The sequence below is a fragment of the Polyodon spathula genome, chromosome 8 (genome assembly GCF_017654505.1).
Source record: "Polyodon spathula isolate WHYD16114869_AA chromosome 8, ASM1765450v1, whole genome shotgun sequence".
NCBI lineage: Eukaryota > Metazoa > Chordata > Actinopteri > Acipenseriformes > Polyodontidae > Polyodon > Polyodon spathula.
Genome location: NC_054541.1, coordinates 35,323,238 through 35,341,912, shown reverse-complemented (window position 1 = coordinate 35,341,912; position 18,675 = coordinate 35,323,238). Strand labels below are relative to the sequence as shown.

The 18,675-nt window shown below is 38.7% G+C and overlaps 1 protein-coding gene across 3 annotated transcripts in view; it reads right to left on the bottom strand.

The window, feature by feature from the left end:
* LOC121319860 (scm-like with four MBT domains protein 2) overlaps nt 1–18,675 on the bottom strand; it is a 72,042-nt gene that overhangs the window by 45,847 nt on the left and 7,520 nt on the right. For 2 of the 3 annotated variants that reach the window (XM_041257755.1, XM_041257757.1), the window contains exons 3-5: nt 16,653–16,747; nt 14,116–14,356; nt 12,703–12,723 (exon numbers count right to left, since the gene is read on the bottom strand). In XM_041257755.1, coding sequence (XP_041113689.1) covers nt 12,703–12,723; nt 14,116–14,356; nt 16,653–16,747 — 357 coding nt within the window. The remainder of the gene's footprint in view (nt 1–12,702; nt 12,724–14,115; nt 14,357–16,652; nt 16,748–18,675) is intronic. The other variant, XM_041257756.1, reaches the window with a different exon arrangement.

Sequence of the window (18,675 nt, the reverse complement as noted above, 5' to 3'; positions counted from 1 at the left end):
CAGGAAAACAAAGCTGTGTATTTCTATTCAATCCACTCCATTCTTTTAAAGCAATACAGAAAGATAACTATGTTTTTTATTGACTCAACACATCTGTATATTGTTTGATATTTTGCTTTGAAGGGAGAGATTAATCTGTTCCAATATTTCAATATGAGGGACAATCTGTCATGATACTAGGTGTTTTCGTTTGCTCTTCAAATGAAGTGAAGTTACTGTAATATTTTCCAGTCTACTTAAAAAAGCTCAATAAAGACTTATATCAGAAGTTTAAAGGCAGTGTTTTCACGTGGAAAAAACGCAGCCTGTCACAATGGCCCGTTACAAAATATTTGACCAGTCATCACACAAAATGAACCGCTAATGTCCACTCTACACATATACATATTCAAAATTACACATAGAAAAAATAATTTTGCATTCATATTTTTAATTAAACATAAAACTAAAGAGTTAAATCATTTGTTTTCAAACATTATTGATATGTTAGCATACATATTCGCTAAACTGGTATCTTGGAATGTCAATTTGTGTCATGTTATAAACAACTCTCAGCTGAGTAATCAGCTTGCTGCCTGATGATTGACTTGCTGCTTCAGTGTAAGTATTGATAGAACATGGTCACTGCACTTGGCATGTGCTGTCAGGGAAGAAACTTGCATATTAACCAGTATTTACGTGCAGCTGTTATGCAAAACTGGCAAAATATTTTGTCAGTGCCATCGACATTTTCGCGTCGGACCCATGGCAACTTTCTTTTCCTCACTCAGGGTTGTATGATCTCTTTATTTTCTTACTTGCTGAAGGCTCTGAGTAGTTTCGATGTCTTCTGGTTCTTTAGGCATGTCCAGTTCTGTTTCTTTTTACTTGCAGCTGTATTTGAAGCAGCATTTTTGAAAAAAGTCCCTATTAATGTCAGACGGGACATATTGGCTCACAACCATAGACATGTTTATGCTTACAACTGGCATATTTTTCTTTCAATAAAAAAAGAGAAACAAAATAAATTATCTCGGGCTGACATAAATAGGCACGCCCACGCCAAGACGGCAGCTGTCTATGGGCGAGCTAAGTAAGTGAGCCACTCGGATTGAGAATTTTTTAGCTGCCTCTTACATGTTTTGCTGCCAGTCAAACTGACTTGAGGCTTCCACCTGTACCGCTCAACGAGCTTTTGAAACGGTCTCTGTAAAGGTTTGCAAATGATGGCTCAGCAACCAGTGTGGGCTAATCTGCAAAGCCCACAATTTCTCTAATTAATTCCCTCGATGTTAAACATTTGCAGCAGGTGTGTTAATTGAACCAAGCTGTTCCCAATTTAAACAATGGTATTTAAGAACGGATGGTGCAGAACGAACAGAACCATATATTTTTTTCCCCCCTTCACAATATTCTTAATGTGTTCTTACAAAATGATTTCCATGAAACGCCTTTTTGAAGAAAAGAAAATGAGAGCCTTATGTTGTAAATGCATGATTTATTAAGAGGAACAACACCTGAATGATTCCATAGCTGAGACATTACAACAGTCCGCATTATAACATGCAAACCATTTACCATAACCATTTCTCAAGGTCTTTTGTTATGTTTTGTAAATCTCTTATTGTAGATTTATTCATTCTATTTATTTATAGCATATTCTTTTTTTTTTTGTTAACATAAACATTCATGATGCACTATGGTTTTACACAAATGTTTTCTATAGGGGCTCTTGAGTGGCACACCCAGTAAAGGTGCTCCACGTGGAATGCAGGATGTCCCCTACAGCCTGGAGATCACAGGTTCAAATCCAGGCTATGTCACTGCCAATCATGACCATGGGCCCCTAGGGGGCAGCGCACATCTGGCCAAGCACCAACCAGGTAGGGAGAGATTAGGTCAGCAGGGGAATCCACAGTTCTCCATGCAACAGCAACCCCTGTGGGTGATAAGGCATCTGCAGATCTGCAGTGGATTCAAACAGATCCTCTGTTTCCCAAGTCACCATGGTAAACCAGAATAAAAAACAATAATTGGGCATTCCAAATTGGGGAGAAAACTGGGATAAATACCATTGGTGATGACTAAATTAAAAAAGAAATGGACTGAATTATAATAACATGAATTCTGAGAAATGACTGCATTACTTTCAATCATCTACAGAGAACAACTCAGTTGGCTAACCATAACTTTTTTTTTTTTAATTATACAAGTGGCTTTCAAAGAAATACTTTATGTTTTAGTATAAAATTGAACATGACGGCAGCATAGCTGCTTTAAACTCCAAGAATGAGTATGTTTCCATTTCATAAAGCAGTACTCAGAACTGATGACTAATAGCCCAGTGCTGAGCACAGAATGTCAATGAATGACAATCAAATGCAGCACACAGCTGGCTCGACTTTGTTAAGCAGGTTATTAAGATGATGTTGGATTTAGTTTTTACATTTCAGTTAATCTCTTCTCGTACAGGGTTGGTGAATGAAGTGCACCACTGCATATGACATTTCAATACATTTCTACCCTGCCTCAATCAGAGCAACTGCCCTGGGACTGGGGCAATCTCGAACACAGAGAGAGGCCTGACCTATTTTGATACACAGGTGTGTTTTATTTTAATGAGAAAAAAAAAATAAAAATATGTATACAGCATGTGTTTGTGCATGTTTACAGATTCAAAAATAAATTGCTCTCTTGCCTTCGAAAGACAATACAGAAATAAATCATTTTAAGATTTTGGAATATAGACATAATGAGTTGCAAAATTCTTAAAAACACAGCAAAATCTACCAGGTCATATATAGGAGGAGAAGTGTAGTGGAATGATCACAGACTGCAAGACAGACACAACAGAGGTTGCCCTACTAAAAGTACATGTATAAACAGAATCACACCTTTTAAACAAAAATCTAAAAATAAGTTATCACTATAATTGCATGCATAAACCACCCTATGAGAGAACACAGTATGTACAATATGTTCCCTCATAGGTGACTAATGTAATTTTACAAAACCAGCACTGTAATAGCATAAGTGGACATTAACCAATCTGAAGCACTGTAATTAAGCAGCTATGTTTATTTCCACTATGGCTGTCAGACTATGGAATTGTGATAGCCATCCAGTTTTATCAAATTAAAATACTGAAAGCACATTCGTGTGAAAGTGTTACAGAACCTGTGTGAAAAGGAGAAAGCCGGTAAGCATTACAAATGGATAAGATAATATGAAAAGAAAAATCTGCCATCTGAATGAGACTGAAATTAAACTAAATGTTAGGTGTAAATAAATAAATAAATAAATAAAATACTGTGTGAAAATCGACATCTAAAAACCAATACTATAATAAACAAAAAATGTGTTTCACTATATCTTGTTTAACAGACGGTGGATTAATATTTAATCTTAAAATAAAAGCTATTTCAGTATTTTTAAGTGCAGCATAACATTTCCCTCTACAGTTAATAACCATGGAAATCTTACACGGTGTGTCAGATATTAACTGGATGGAACACTGCTTTATAAATGTCACAAACGAGATGTCCCAGAAAAGGACAGCAAAGTGTTCTGCAGGCAAACGTGTAATCCTAATGCATTATTCATCGTCTGAATATTAAAGAATGTGTCTTTATTCTGTAGTGCAAAATGTGTGCTCCCCACAATTAACCACGTAGGTAATAACACCAGTTATTATTAGTTTATTGCACTAATGGAGTTCACTGTAAACAGTTTGCATAATGTAAATCTATTTGGCCTCTACATACAACTGCTTTTATGGACCTTTAGTTTAGTTACAAAATGTTGCTTAATTTGGGACAATGTTGGTTGGGAAAAAAAAAGAATTACCAGTCAGGTTATGACTAAGGCCCTGTGAAAATTGCAGAATTTTTCTTTAAAATTCTCGGCAGTGTTCAGGGAAAGTATCATATTTAATCTGTTTCGTGCTTCACAGTTTTCAGTGGACTTTTGGAACATGGAAGTCACCGTTTTTTTGTTTCTTTCAGAGTAAAGCATTCTCAGTACTGCTCTGGATTTCCACCTTTCTCTTTAGGTGAATACTTGAATCTAAATGCCTGTCATCAGCCGATTCACGATAGTGATCTACAGTAACGTTGCAGGACGTACAGAAGAGCTTACATCCATCGCTGTGTAAAACTCCTGCTGAATAATGCTTTACGTGACCTGCTGCAGACACATTTTTTGCCTTTTGCAGACATCCATTTTCTTGTTTAGTTTTTACTATTTTAATTTCCCACCTAGACTGCATATAGTTACATGACATAATCACTGTACAGCACTATGTGCATGGCAAATACTACACACAGGAACACAGCAGAGCTGTACACTTTCGTTTATTTATTTTTTTGTTTTTGTATGAAATACAAATAATTATGAAATAATGCATTTTTATTTCTTACAAATATTGTAAAATTTGCGGTATTAGACTAATTTCACAATTTCTACGCAGACTGTGAAATCGCAATTTACACGAGGCCTTAGTTATTACATGAAAAGCTGACACAAATTTTGCATTTTGTATTATTGAATTTTCTATTTACTGGAAAGCACAAACCAATATAAAAACGAAAGTCAAACAATATACTCACTTTCAGTAAAAATACTCTTGTAACGTTATGTCAACAACTGTAAATCACCCATATCTCAAATTACTTATCTATATTGTTAAAAAAAAAAAAAAAAAAAAATCCCTACCAATACTTAAAAAGAGCAAAAAAACCCCACCATCTTCAGCAAACTGTCTTGGGCTATTAACTTCTGTGCTGTGGTCTAAATTGACAGATATACTGTCAATGTTCCATTGAAAACATAAACAGTAGTGAAATTTAGTAGGGATGTGCTTTTGGTACATTTTTATCAACTTTTAAATGCTATGCAGGTGTCAGCATTTAAATGTTTAAACCATATCCTCATAGCCATACTCTTTATATTACATTATGATGAATAATGCCAGCCCTGGTTAGTATTTTCTAAGCAAAGAAACAAGCAAATAACGTTTTAACATCCCAAAGACTCAACTACAAAGTAAAAATAAATAAATTAAAAAAACAAAGTATACATTAAAATTAGGGTCGTCACTTGATTAAAATTTTCGAACAGAATTAAGTTGCTTAACCAGGAGATTCATCTGTGCACATTTTTAATAAAGCTAATGATCTTATATCGACTGTCCTGCATGTAACAAAACAAAACCAATAATAATAATAATAATACTAATAATAATAATAATAATAATAATAATAATAATAATAATAATAATAATAATAATAATAATAATAATAATAATAAAAAAACACAGCTTACATATGTTACAGAATCAGAATACACAGATTCCACTACATTGTTATAGTAACTCTACTGTTCAGGATCGGTGAAATCCTTTTTTTTAAATTTCCCATTCTGTTGACAAATTACATAGATATCAAGGACATTTTTGTTCTTTTTTTAAACAAATGATTTGCATAAAAGTGTACCGGTAAATTAAAGCCTATACATAATTTTTTACACTTGTGCGTTCTCTGAATTAATACTGAAAATACTGAATCCTGTCATGCTTATTCACAGGGATGTAAGGGCTAAATACATGTCAGTTGCCATCTAGAGCATTCTGTTTATTATGGATGTTTGCTTATTGCCATCAATAACTCCATCCACAGTCATTTCTGAATGTTTTCATTTCAAATACCGAAGGACTGAACTTGAGTGCATGAATAACATGAACAGAGAGTGTACCAATAAAGCGCCAGACCGACCGAGAATAAAACCCGCCCCAGTGTCAATCTTTCTGTTGCACCAATTAGAAAAGCTACTTGGAGGCAATTGCCAAACCCCTTCCTTTTTATAATATCCGCCCTTACTGTGACAGCAGTCGGATACGTGTTTTGTTGGGTGTGAGTCACCCATTTGATCTTTGTGAAGAATATACTGGTGCCAAGACGGGGTTTTCACACTTTCTTCTTACACAGTATTATCCACAACTTCATACACTCATTTACAAGATAAAAGAAACCTGAACATAATGCCAATGTTAATGTTTTTTTTTTTTTTTTTTTTTGTGTATTTATGCAATCTGACAATGTAAAAAATATCAATCATTAAAAAGAAAACTCTGGTAATCTGACATTAAAATGTGGTGCTTAAAAACAGATAAAGCATTCAGTAGAAGTAAAGCTTCAACTAAGAACAATGCATTATTTCAAACATCCAGTGTTATTCGATGTGCTGCTTTACAATGTTTCCCTCTCCTTTGTGGTAACAGTTTTTTTCAACTTATCTTCAAAGCTTATGCAAAAAGGTACTGTGGAATACAGGTCTGCTCGATGCTAAATTTAAAACCCGATCCGAACCCGACCAAAGAAAATCAGAACCCGACCCGAGCCTGAGACCTTTGAAATGTTTGAATACCTGACCCGAACTGACCATCTCCACAAATACTGTATATTCCTAACATAAGATACTGCAATTAAGTACATGTACCTTCATTGTAGAGTATTCCAGTTAAAACATAAATAAATAAAGAAAACATCACTCAATTAATCATATCTCATTTACTTCCTTTGGGCCATTCGTGGTGGAGGCAGTACCACAGGGGGCAGTGTGTCGTCTCCACGAGGCGAAGAGATCGACCTGTGCCCATCTGAATCGTTCCCAAATGCGCGCCACTACCTGAGGGAGGAGTCGCCACTCTGACGGAAGGGGACCCTCCCTCGAGAGGAGGTCCGCTGCCCAGTTCACAGCTCTAGAATGTACATTGCCTGCAGAGACAGCAAGTTCCTCTGAACCCACATCAAAAAGCCTGAGGGCAATGCGATGTAACCCCAGGGACTGTAGGCCACCCTAGTGGTTGACATACGCCACCACTGTTGTGTTGTCAGTCCGGACCAACACTCTTAGAACTGGGAGGAAATGGCAGAGAGCAAGGTAGACCACCGGCAGCTCCAGCATGTTTATATGTAGGGATGTCCAGAGGTTCGACCAGGATCCGCGGACTCCTCTGCCTTCCCAGCCTGCCTCCCAACTGAAGTTGGAGGCATCTGTCGTCAGCACTTTGTGGTTGAAAACCACTCCCATATGTACATCCTCGCGCAGGTAAGAGTCTGTCCTCCACCAGCGGTAGAGCTGCCGAGCACATATGAGACACAGGTGGAACGCATTGAGCCACGCTTGTAGCGGGCGCATGGTAAACTAGACCCAGCTGAATGGCTGATACGGCTGTGGCCATCAGACCCGACAGTTTCTGGAACAATAGGAGGGTGACCTGCAATCCCTGTCGAAACAGGGAGAGGCTACCCTGGATAGCTGCTACTCTGTCATCTGACAGGTATGCGTGCATTGTACTGTAATTGTAATGTTCCTGTCCAATCCCATCCCATGAAAGAGTCATCATTTCCAATCCTTTCCCATCCTTCCTGTCCAGATTTTTCCTGTCCCATCCCGTAATTTATTTATTTATTTTAATTCCTGTCCCATCCTGCCCTGTCAAAAAAAATCTCGTCCCAACCCATCCCACAATATGCAGAGATCAAATATTATTTGCAGGTACAGATATTTTTGTATTCATGTATAAAATTAGAGTTTATAGGGTTTTGCATTAAACACTACCGGTATACTATTAGTAATTTGTTTTTAGTTTTAGTTTTTTCAGAAAATACAGTGCAAGCACAAGCACAGTGTCTGTATAAGCACAATGTGCAAAATAATGATGTAATATATAAATTTGGTAATATAAAAACAAGTGTTTAGGGTTTTGTGCGGTAGTTTTAGTTTCTAAACCGGTTAGTAAGCAACCCGTCTCAGAGAATTTAGTATGTCATAAGATACTAAAAGCCCTGTTTTCTCTCTATGTCAGATCCATCACTACATGATTCACATTCATAAGAGGTGCTGAAACTGATCAAATTAGGCTACTCTCACTTTCACTGTCGCTGTCAGCCATGCTGGCAGATGCAAGGAAGGAGACTGCGGGTATCTCCCTCTGTGATGTCCCTCTGTGTATTTCCGGGTATTATTTGATTAACTGTAGCGTGACTAAACATAATTTGGTAAAATCGATGTGATTATATGTTCAAGTGAGACCTGTTAATATTATGTTTCATCTTTATGGTAACAGTCAAATTCCATGTCATAGGCTCTTTAATGACTTTAAAGAGCAAAAAAAAAAAAAAAACCCTCTTCCTGTTTGCTGGTGGCAGAGCTGTCCCGTTCCTTCCCATTCCCAGAAGCTTAAATCCCGTTCTTGCCTGTACTTAGGGCTTTATTTTTTTTATTTCCCGGTCCTGCCCGTTCCCGCGAGCTTCACTTCTGTAACATCCAATCCCGCAAACTTTGGCTCGCTTGCACAGCAAGGTGGCCACTTCCTTCTGAAGTACCAAGGCCTGGAGAGGGTCTGTCACAAAAGTATTTGTGATTCCTTGAAAGGGAGGAGGTCCCAAGCGGAACTAAAGTGTGTAACCTTTGTTCACAGTGGTAAGCACTCAGGTGTCTGAGGTGCAAGCATGCCAGTACTGCAGCTGTTGTGCCAAAAAGGGGGTCTGAAGCCGCCAGCCTTCAGGGGCCCTGTCAGAGCTGCTGAGGTTGTGGCAGGGCAGTTTGGGTTGGATGTCTAGGGTGTTGGCCCTGGAAACGCCTAATAGGACGCTGGTGTGTGGGCTGGACACACACGGTTGTTCGCTGCTGGTGTGCCCCGTAGGCATTGTTTTTGGTCATCCAGGGAAGCCGTGGGGACTGAAACTGTCCTGATGACATTCCACGTCAAAGGAGCTCGTCAGCGATTCGACGTGCCATGCGGGAGCACGGGGAAGGAGCAATGCGGCCACCTGCCGAGACGTCTTGCCCAAAGGTATGTCCCAGGGATATAGTCATGACTAGCAGCGCAGCCTTATCCGCATCAGGGACCCTTGCTTGTGAAAATCACAGCTGTCTGCGAGAGACGATTAAGGTAGCCAGGCTCCGGCCAAGAGCTTGCCCTTGGAGAGCTGAGATTTATAGCAGCGTGCTGGACAGGAGACGTAGTTCAGTGGCCACCGGCTCAGGGGGCGGGGTCTCGCACAATACACCGTCCATATAGGCCATCAGTACACTTGCCGTTTTTGACCGGAATTACCTGCGCCTCTGCTGCATACGCCCGCTTGAGGTGTGTTTCCGTCACCCTGCACTGTGGGTTCGGGCAGGCCAGGTTTCTCGCCAATCCATCCACCGTCAGGGCCTTAACCAGGGCCGCGATGGTGAAGTCTACCGGCGGGGGGTTGACTTGAAGGCAGACAGCAAAAAAACGGTAAAAACAGATGGAGGAGAACACACTGTTGTTTGTTTACAAGGCCTGGCTCACCAAGGTGGGTGGCCTACACAACTGACGAGGTCTATTCTACAGTGGGATGAAGCAACAGAGCCAGGTGGAGGAATGCATGGCTGGCTTTCAGCACAAATACAAGGGAAATAATACTCGACTCAGAAGCTTTTTCTATCAACATGCTCAACTAGACATAGAGGTCTTACTGTACCATCTTGAGAAGGAAAAAAAGAAAAATGGCTTCCGCAGGATGACTGTTTTAATCCCTCGGTGGGCAGCACCGAGTGCATCACCCCAGGAAGGGGCCTACCGGCAGCTCTGATCTAAAGAGCTCAGCAATACCTACCCAATGGGCAGGCATATCCTATACATAATGTTGTTGGTGGTTGTCTTCGAACTGAAAGGGAATTGTATCCCGTTAAGACCGCCCATGCAGCATTTGTTGACGAGCTGCACAAAATGTCAGTTTATTTGCTGATATTATTATTGGTTGTTAGTTCTGTTGGAAATGAATCCTGTTGTTACTTAGTAAAGCTCGGTGACTCAGCATTTGACAGGCTGCAGAAAACGAATAAGCGGGTTTGTGAGATGATATTAGAAAGGCAATTTCTCAAAGAACCTATGGTGCATCACTTGCACACAGAGGAAGAAAAAAAAGACTTAAAATTTTAAAAAAGCCATAACCCACTCACTGATAACACTAACCCGGCTCTACTGTGAAGATTAAAGGTTGCAACAACTTAAACATTACTGTGTTTAAAAACACTGACACAGTGACCCTTACTACTTATAAAACTTTACCGAAAATAAAACTAGCAATGTTAGAAAACTAGTGAAAAACCACTCTGTAGTTTGAATGAAGGACTCTGAGCCTCATATATGCTAATCTGTTTACTAATAGTATTGTCAATTTACTGGCTTTGATAAATAGTGGGCACAACTGTTTCTTTCACACATTATCCAAAGGTACAGTAGCTCAAGCACAACAGTAAATGATAGATCTAAAGGATCCACTAAACAAGACGCCTTTATAAGACAACGCTGCCACATTTCTAAACTATGCTATATAACAGAGAAGTAAGAAACCATGGTAAACTATAATAAATGCAAAGTGTAAACTTTCGCCTGTGTTATATTTTGAATAGACATAGGAGAGGCAACAGAATCATCATAAAAGGCTCCTATGGCTTGTGCCTGAAATGATTGTGTGCCTTTACTTGCTTAATATAGGCTCATCATCAAGATAACATGAAAAACAGCAGAATGCAGCACTGTCACAGGACATCTCCAGTATGCATCCTTCAGATCGTTTAGGAATGTTTTGTTATGGCTTTATTATGAACTTGATCAATGATTTTATATGTGTTAATTCTGTTTCTACAGTGCTTCGTGTGGGCCGCTTGATATTGTTATTTATAATGTTCTCAGACAGTGTGTATCCAGTGTCTCTTTTTCATATGTTTTCATGAAAGTGTGTTGCATTGAGGTCTCCAGCCATAAAAGCAGGCTAAGTAGATTGTTTTATAATACTGTATGGTCAATAAAAGTCTGGTAATTTGCTGGTATTTGCTGATTTTACTAAACCTAGCCTTCCCAGTTTGCAAAACAAACAGTAAGACTTGGGGCACAACTTTGTGAACCATACTGGTAACCAATCACTCAGTATTATGTATGAAGTTAACCCTTTAAGGACCGGGGTCGTGTTAACACGATCATACTGAAGTGGGATTCTAGGACTGCGATCGTGTAAACACAATAAAAAAACGCTTTGTTTTTTAGACTTACAGGGCCACCATACTTTATAGTAGAGGCTTGAAACACACATCAATGGATAGGGGAGGGCCTGACGTTCACGTCCTGATAGTTTTTTTTTCGTGTGATGTCACTGAGAAATGCATTTGGTGTCTAAAGGGTGGAGTCAGTTTACAGCAGCCAGGAAGAGACAAAAGCAGAAACAAAACATTACAGAAACTTGTTTAGAGCTAATAAAAAAAGGCGGAAACACTGTAAATCTGATGTAAACGTATAATTATATTAGAACATTTATTCTGCCTCATGAGTTTTAATATATATGTGTTTACAACATTTATAAATGAGTGGATATAAGCATATACTACTTAATGAACTAAGTGTATCGGGTATTTTATTATTATTATTATTATTATTATTATTATTATTATTATTATTATTATTATTATTATTATTATTTTACTATAATAATGAAATAAGTAACCATAATTTTATTTATAAATATTTATTTTGAGAAAATAAATTGAGAGTTGTGTCCATTATTGCTTATAAAGACCCTGAGAATAAACATGTATTGTGTCATTGCAATCACTGCCTTGTAATCTGCCCAAACATCAATATTTTTCAACAAAACTTTCAAGAAGTATTGTGAGGTCCCTCGGATCATAGAATAACACGTTTTTATACATGTATCTCTAAGAAGAACACATAATAAAAATCACTTAAGCTACTGTAAAAAAAATAGATTTTTAGTGAATTTTTATAAGAAGAGAGTCAACTACAGCCAAAAAGCGCCTGGTCCTGGGAGAGCATCCCACTGAAAAATGCTTGGTCCTGAAGGGTTAAATTTGTATCATCTATCTGTACAGAAGGATCACCTTTCCATACAATACCTGTTTACATTACTCCCTGTGTTAGTCACCTGTATACAAAGACCACATGTTTGTAAAGACATTGATTCAATGGATCAATCATCTCTTGAGCAGTTATTATAAGCATATGTTTTAATACATTTCATATTATACCATCTACATTTTCAGAACATTTATTTGACATTTCTAAATATCATATTATGTGTGTTCTATATCATTCTCTATTGCATTTTTCAGCTTAGATCATTATTTAACAGGCTTACTAACTAATGTCCTTTTTCAAACACTGTTTCTGAACATGTATTTTCTTAGGTGACTTTTAAGAAGAGATCACTTGAGCTGGACAAAAGTAATTTTAGCCCCTTTGCAACTGTGATTTTCCATTTACTACCTCACAGTGGGACAGAAAACACCTCACTTTTGAATTTGCGTCCAATTATTATTTTTCCCCCGACTTTCTCACGATTTAAAGTCGCTGTTCCCCTCCCTTTGGAGTCCACAGCAATGACCTGCCTCGCACAGCGATGACAAGAACCTGCGCTGTACGACTCACCCTGCGCACCACGCCGCAGCGTTGTTGCCAGCTGAGCCACTCAGGGACCCTCACTTTTGAAATGGAACCCTTGTAAATACTGATCTAAGCAGAAACGCCATTAGAGAATTAATTATATTCGGTGCACATTCTTTCATCAAGCAACAGTTTTGTGAGGGGAAATGGACCCAATAAAGCAAAAAAACTTTTTTTTTTTTTTTTTTTAAACAAAGCAGACATGACATAAATAGTTTACTGCTTACCTTTTCTCAGGTAACAGTTCTCTGAGAAATAAAAAGAAATAAAAATCACTGTAATAAATGCAAGTTGGGATGGTTGTTTATTTAAATGTATATACAGTGTGTATACACACACACACACACACACACACACGGTGTACCCTCCATTGAAAGATCATGCCATTTGGAATGCTGAGGGGTAATATTCAAAGAAGTTTAAAAAGCTCTGTTATTGGATAACTACTGAGTAAATACAGTTGGCTAAATCGTATTCAGAAACTACAGTTTGGACTTACTGTACCCAAGTCATAACTATTAAAATAGGTATCTTAACACTGAAAATATAATTTGAGCTAAATTGCGAATGCTAATTTTAATAATGTTTGGCAACTCACAATTTGTGTCTATTTATGAAATGCACAAAGAAACATCTGTTTAAACAACTGCTTAATGACAAAATAGGTAGAATCTACGGAGCATTGCAGATAGCGTAAAATGCCAGTGTATTTGACACTATAGTCCCACTTAATTTGCAGGTGTTAAGTAAAAGCGCTCGAGTCTCTTTTAGACAGGAACAACTAATTTAATTCACACATACTGTAAATCAACAAACCCTGACTGAATGATAACATTAAAGCACAGCTTGTTTAAAACTGGATAGCAATTTCGAAGAAACTACAGTAGATTCTTGCTAATCCAAACTACTTGAGACCAGACCACGTTCAGAGTACAGTAGAGAGTCTAATATCCAGAATAAAAATCACCATGTTTCCAATAACATCTGGGTTTTTGCAGACTTCAAAGTTCATAACTGACAGCAGTATGCTTTTAAAGCAGTAGCCTATTCTAAATTATGACCTGCACAGTACTATACATGTGCAGGTCAATATTTGAAGTAATCTATGATGTGGAAATTCAGTTTCAAAAGTTTATGGTACTGTGGTTTAGTTCATAGATCTGCTTGGAATGTAAGGGCTCAAATTAGCAACAGTCTGCTGTCGAGTAAACCTGTGTAGAAGCCTAGCAAAACCCATAAATCCTACACAAAACTCAATCTATGTTTTTTTTCTTATTTTTTAAATACCTTGTACTCTGTAAAGAGTCTGCAAAAAGTGACACAACAGCAATTTTATTGAAAACTTGAAATATTATAACCCATATCAATATACAAGAAGTCACTGCTACGATTTCCTCATTAGAACATTTAACAACATTTACCCCTGTTGCTTAATTGTGACCCCTTGGCCAATTATTTTGACTAATAAAAAAAATACCCTTCTCAAAAGTTGAACAGCAAGCACCAGACAGCCAACTATAGAGCTGTGTACCCAGCAATCAGTCTGCCCCAGCATGCAATAAAAGCAGCAGATGAGTCTATCCTTGCTAACTTGGTTGGTTAGTTAGTTTTCACCTCTAGGTCTGTAGCTACTGCCTTACCTTCAGGTGGCATCAGGACCTTGTTATTCTGTGTGCACCAGCCCACCGGGTGCAGATCTGCCGTCATGACATCACACCAGAAGTCTGCTTTGCGATCCTCCCCATAGCCGCTGAAGCGCAGGAGTAGCAGCTGTCTACAAGTGGTTATGATAGTCGCTACCCAGTAAGTGTCAGGGTTGCTTTTATTAGCCACCTCCAGCTTCATCCCAGGCTGGAAACTGCTCTGGAGGCTGATTTCAACCTGAATGGAAACAACAAAACGAATAAACTTATACAGAACCATGTTTTTTAGTCTAAATTTTTTTACCCAAGTCATCAAATGAAATTAGCAGAAAATATATTTTTTTTACAATAGACCAAAAAAATTCCTTAATAAAACATAGAAAAGTATAGTAAAAGCAAATCTAGCAAAGCACAGGCAAGCATAGTAAATCACAGACAATGGTACGGTAAATCACTGTAGTAAAAACATGGTACAGCATGGTAAATACATGGTGAGATATAAATATGGTACAAGCATTGTATCACTGTGTAAAAACGCAATATCCATGTGTAAATACAAAGTGGTAAACTTTTATAAGAGAACAGATTCAAAGTAATGACGTTTTCACTGCGCGTGTCACATTTCAACACTATAATAGAAATCATTCATAAAGATTTAAGGCCATTTATTTTAACATAATGACTTTCTTTAACTTCTAACTGACAATATATTTGAGGTTTCAACATTTTTGACATATCAATTTATTTAAGCAAATTGTATTGTTTTTCTCCTTGGCTGTCAAAAATACCAGCTTAAGATTGATAAGGATATATTTTGTTTAAATGTATTGATCTCTGCAACAGTGGGCACCAAAAATTGCTTTGGATATTTTTGAGGCAAAGAGCCAGAAAGTTTTTTGACTGTTACGCACTTTGCTTAAGCCAACCGCTTTTACTAAAGTCTGCAAACTGGGAAAAACATAAAACCTTCTTTTTTCACTAAAACTGTTTATACATAAAGATGCAGTGGTCTTATTTTATACAAATAAAGGTTTGTGACACGATGGCTGAGGCGGGTGACGTCAGACCAAAAAATGCAACCACAGCAAAGGCAGCACTTAACGCTGCTGCGCTCAGGGTTACTTATGAAATACACATTTTCAATAACAAAACAAACAAAACGGCACAAGGGCAAAAATAAATAAACACTAGGTACACAAAACAAATATTGTGCTGGTACAGCGATCCGGTAGGTAGCGGTTGCTTTCTATATTTAATGCATATATCTCTCAAAACACTGTCTCAATTTCTCTCGCCCATTCCATCTCCCTGAACACACTCTCCAACCTGAACAACAAAAGCTGCAGGTTTTTATCCCTGTGACCATCTCCGAATTAACACTAAATTATTCAACTGGGAGACAGTCACATTCTACACGAGTTTACTGCGATGGTGCTTTTAGCCCCATCCACACTGCCAAACAATAACAAAGAAAAACACTGCATTTTTACAAACTAAACAATATGCTTTAAATAATAATACAGCACAACTGCAATATACATATACACACAGGGGCGGGGTGTACCCCATCACATATTCCCCCTTGTGCGCAGCACATCTAGCCTCAAAGGTCATCTCCCCCCTTAAAAGCCCAAAAGTCAGCGGAGGATTTAATGGGCCCACGGGCGCATTGTCAGCTGCAATGTTGACACTAGCAAGGCTGGCTCCTCCAGCCGGGGCAGTCCTGGCAGCAGAAATACTGCTAGTGGCCATGTTGGCAGTGGCAATGCTGACAGCGGCCATGCTAGTTCCTCCAGCAAAGGCAAGGCTGGCAGCGGAAATACTGACAACGGCAAGGCTGGCTTTTCCAGCCAAGGAAATGTTGCCATGTTAATGCTGGCTCCACCAGCAAAGGCAATGCTGTCAGCGGAAATGCTGACAGGGACAAGGCTGGCTCCTCCAACCAAGGCAATCCTGGTAGCGAAAACGCTGACAGCGGCAAGGCTGGCTCCTCCAGCCAAGGCAGATCTCGCATCTTTGCTGTGTACTTAGGAAGTAGAAATGCTGCCCTCAGCATGGGATACTCTGGCAGCGACACACCACACTCCATCACTCCCGAGGTGATGCAGTCTCTGCAGCCCTAGGCAGTGCAGGCTTTGCAGTCTGAACAAGTCTATTCTGCTGCACACAACTTGCTATCCTATTGTTGCCTTCGGATATTAAAAAAAAAAAATCAAAGCACCGCTCTCTATTGACTTATTTACTGATCACACGTTACACAGCATTGGGAAAATGAGTGTCTAGGTGTTCTTGTGTCATTACATTAGTAAGCGCGCCTGACCAAACTTTAAAATCTGCGCTGAAAGATATTCAAGCAAGATTGTCGTTATACATTATCGTTTAAAATAACAAAAACTGCCGATCGCAGATTGTGTTTTTTCTCTTTATATCGGTGACATGGCGATAGAATACCGATTATCGGTGCACCCCTAGTTACAAACATTCTAAATAGTTCATATTAAGCGTTTAAATGTAGAATTAGGAACGGCACTCACATGTTTAAATGATGTGTGGGGAGCAGCACTGGCACTGGTTTCTTCTAAATATTCATCCCAATTAAAATCAATATCCTCTTCTACCGAATCTCCATCTGTGAAATATTAAAGACAGATATCACAATAATAATTTCAGATAAAAAGGGCAAGCTTCAACAGCTTAGCACATTCTTTTTTTTGAGAATTATTTATTTTTTTATTTTTTTAAAAAAAAGTTGAATATTTGTATAAATATACATTCACATTTTCCTCATACATTTACTGTAGTGAAATGGTATGTCATGCTGTATTTGAAATGATTTGGTAAAAATAAGAGAACTTATAAAGCTTTTGGTTTGTGCCGTAATTTTAAGTTACAGTAAACATGAAGAACTGTATGTTAAAAAAAAAATAACATGACAATATTTTCTTCTTTTTTTATCCAGTACTAGAACTGATGAAGAAAAAAACTCTGATATATTTATTCTGCAATGAAAAGGAATAATAAACCTCAAGAACAACTTAAACTTCCCCTATTATTACCATATAGTGGATATTGCTCTTAACTTAAACAGCAGTAAAAAAAGAAAAATATTAGTTTATGGGGGGGGGGGGGGGGGGGGGGGGGGGGTTGTGGGGGGGGGGGGTGATGAGGCTGTATTTGGAAATAACATACCATACTGACTCATCATAATCAAGGCATTGAAGGCAGTCTTTGTTGTCTAGTATGTAGATATTTGAATGAGTGGGGGGGGGGGGGGGGGGGGGGGGGGGGGGGGGGGGGGGGGGGGGGGGGGGGGGGGGGGGGGGGGGGGGGGGGGGGGGGGGGGGGGGGGGGGGGGGGGGGGGGGGGGGGGGGGGGGGGGGGGGGGGGGGGGGGGGGGGGGGGGGGGGGGGGGGGGGGGGGGGGGGGGGGGGGGGGGGGGGGGGGGGGGGGGGGGGGGGGGGGGGGGGGGGGGACCCAGTATTTTCATGTTTGTGGTTTCATCTCAAAAGTGAGAAAACAGTCTCTTGTTAATTAGTATACCAGTAAAGTTCCTGACAATCCAACCATTCAATTTTTGACTTTTTCCGTACACAAAAAGTTTAAATCTGTTTTTAGTAAAGTAGAACAATCATGATTTATATATGAAAATCCTCATGTGTTTTTCAAATTACACAAAATCATTTTTTCTGCTTTGTACGATATATACTTAGGAGGGCCTGAAAAAAAAAAAAAATATATATTTTATAGATATTATAGATATATATATTGTTTGTTGATTCCGGATAAAATCCCCTAGGCCTATTTAGGGGGGAAAAAAGGTCTGAGGTTTTCATTTAAAATGGTAACAGGAAACAACCATGGTCCAGTTATCATCTTCTCTGTGACTGCTATGAACAGAGTGTGTTAAAGTAACACACTTAGAAAACAAATATTATTTTTCTTCATTTCCAGGGATTTTTAAATTATTTTATAGAAGAGACATCTCTTGGAGTCCACCCCAGTGTGAATAATCACCTAATGGGTCACTGTTACCGAGACTGAAAGCTCAAAGTGGGAAAGAAGAACTGAAACTGTAAATCTGTGTGCATCATTGGCTTTTGATATCAGCTTTTCCTCAGAGTGTGATCAGGGCTTTTACGTAAACCTCACATCACATCTAGTGGTTCGCAAAATGATTCATGCAACTTGAGTGGGACAAAACATAATTTTATAGCTGATTGGGCCTTATCATAAATAAGTAAATTGCTTTGAGCCTAGGTTTACACAGCAAGTTATCGGCTATTATGGGATTTTTGCCTGTGATTTATATTCTTTTAACTCCAACCACTAAGCTACACAGCATTGCACTTCCACATATAAGGTGGCTCAGCTCATTCTGAAAAGGTGCTCCAGTCACAGCACTGGTTATTTTTTTTTAAATAGTCCAAGCTAGTTATGTGGGAAAAAAGTAAACACATATTTAAACCTCACTGACTGCAGCAAGGTTTCCTGTTCACAAAGTTATTTTATGATGTCGAAAATTAACTGATGTCGGTGTGACATAATGCATTATGTAAA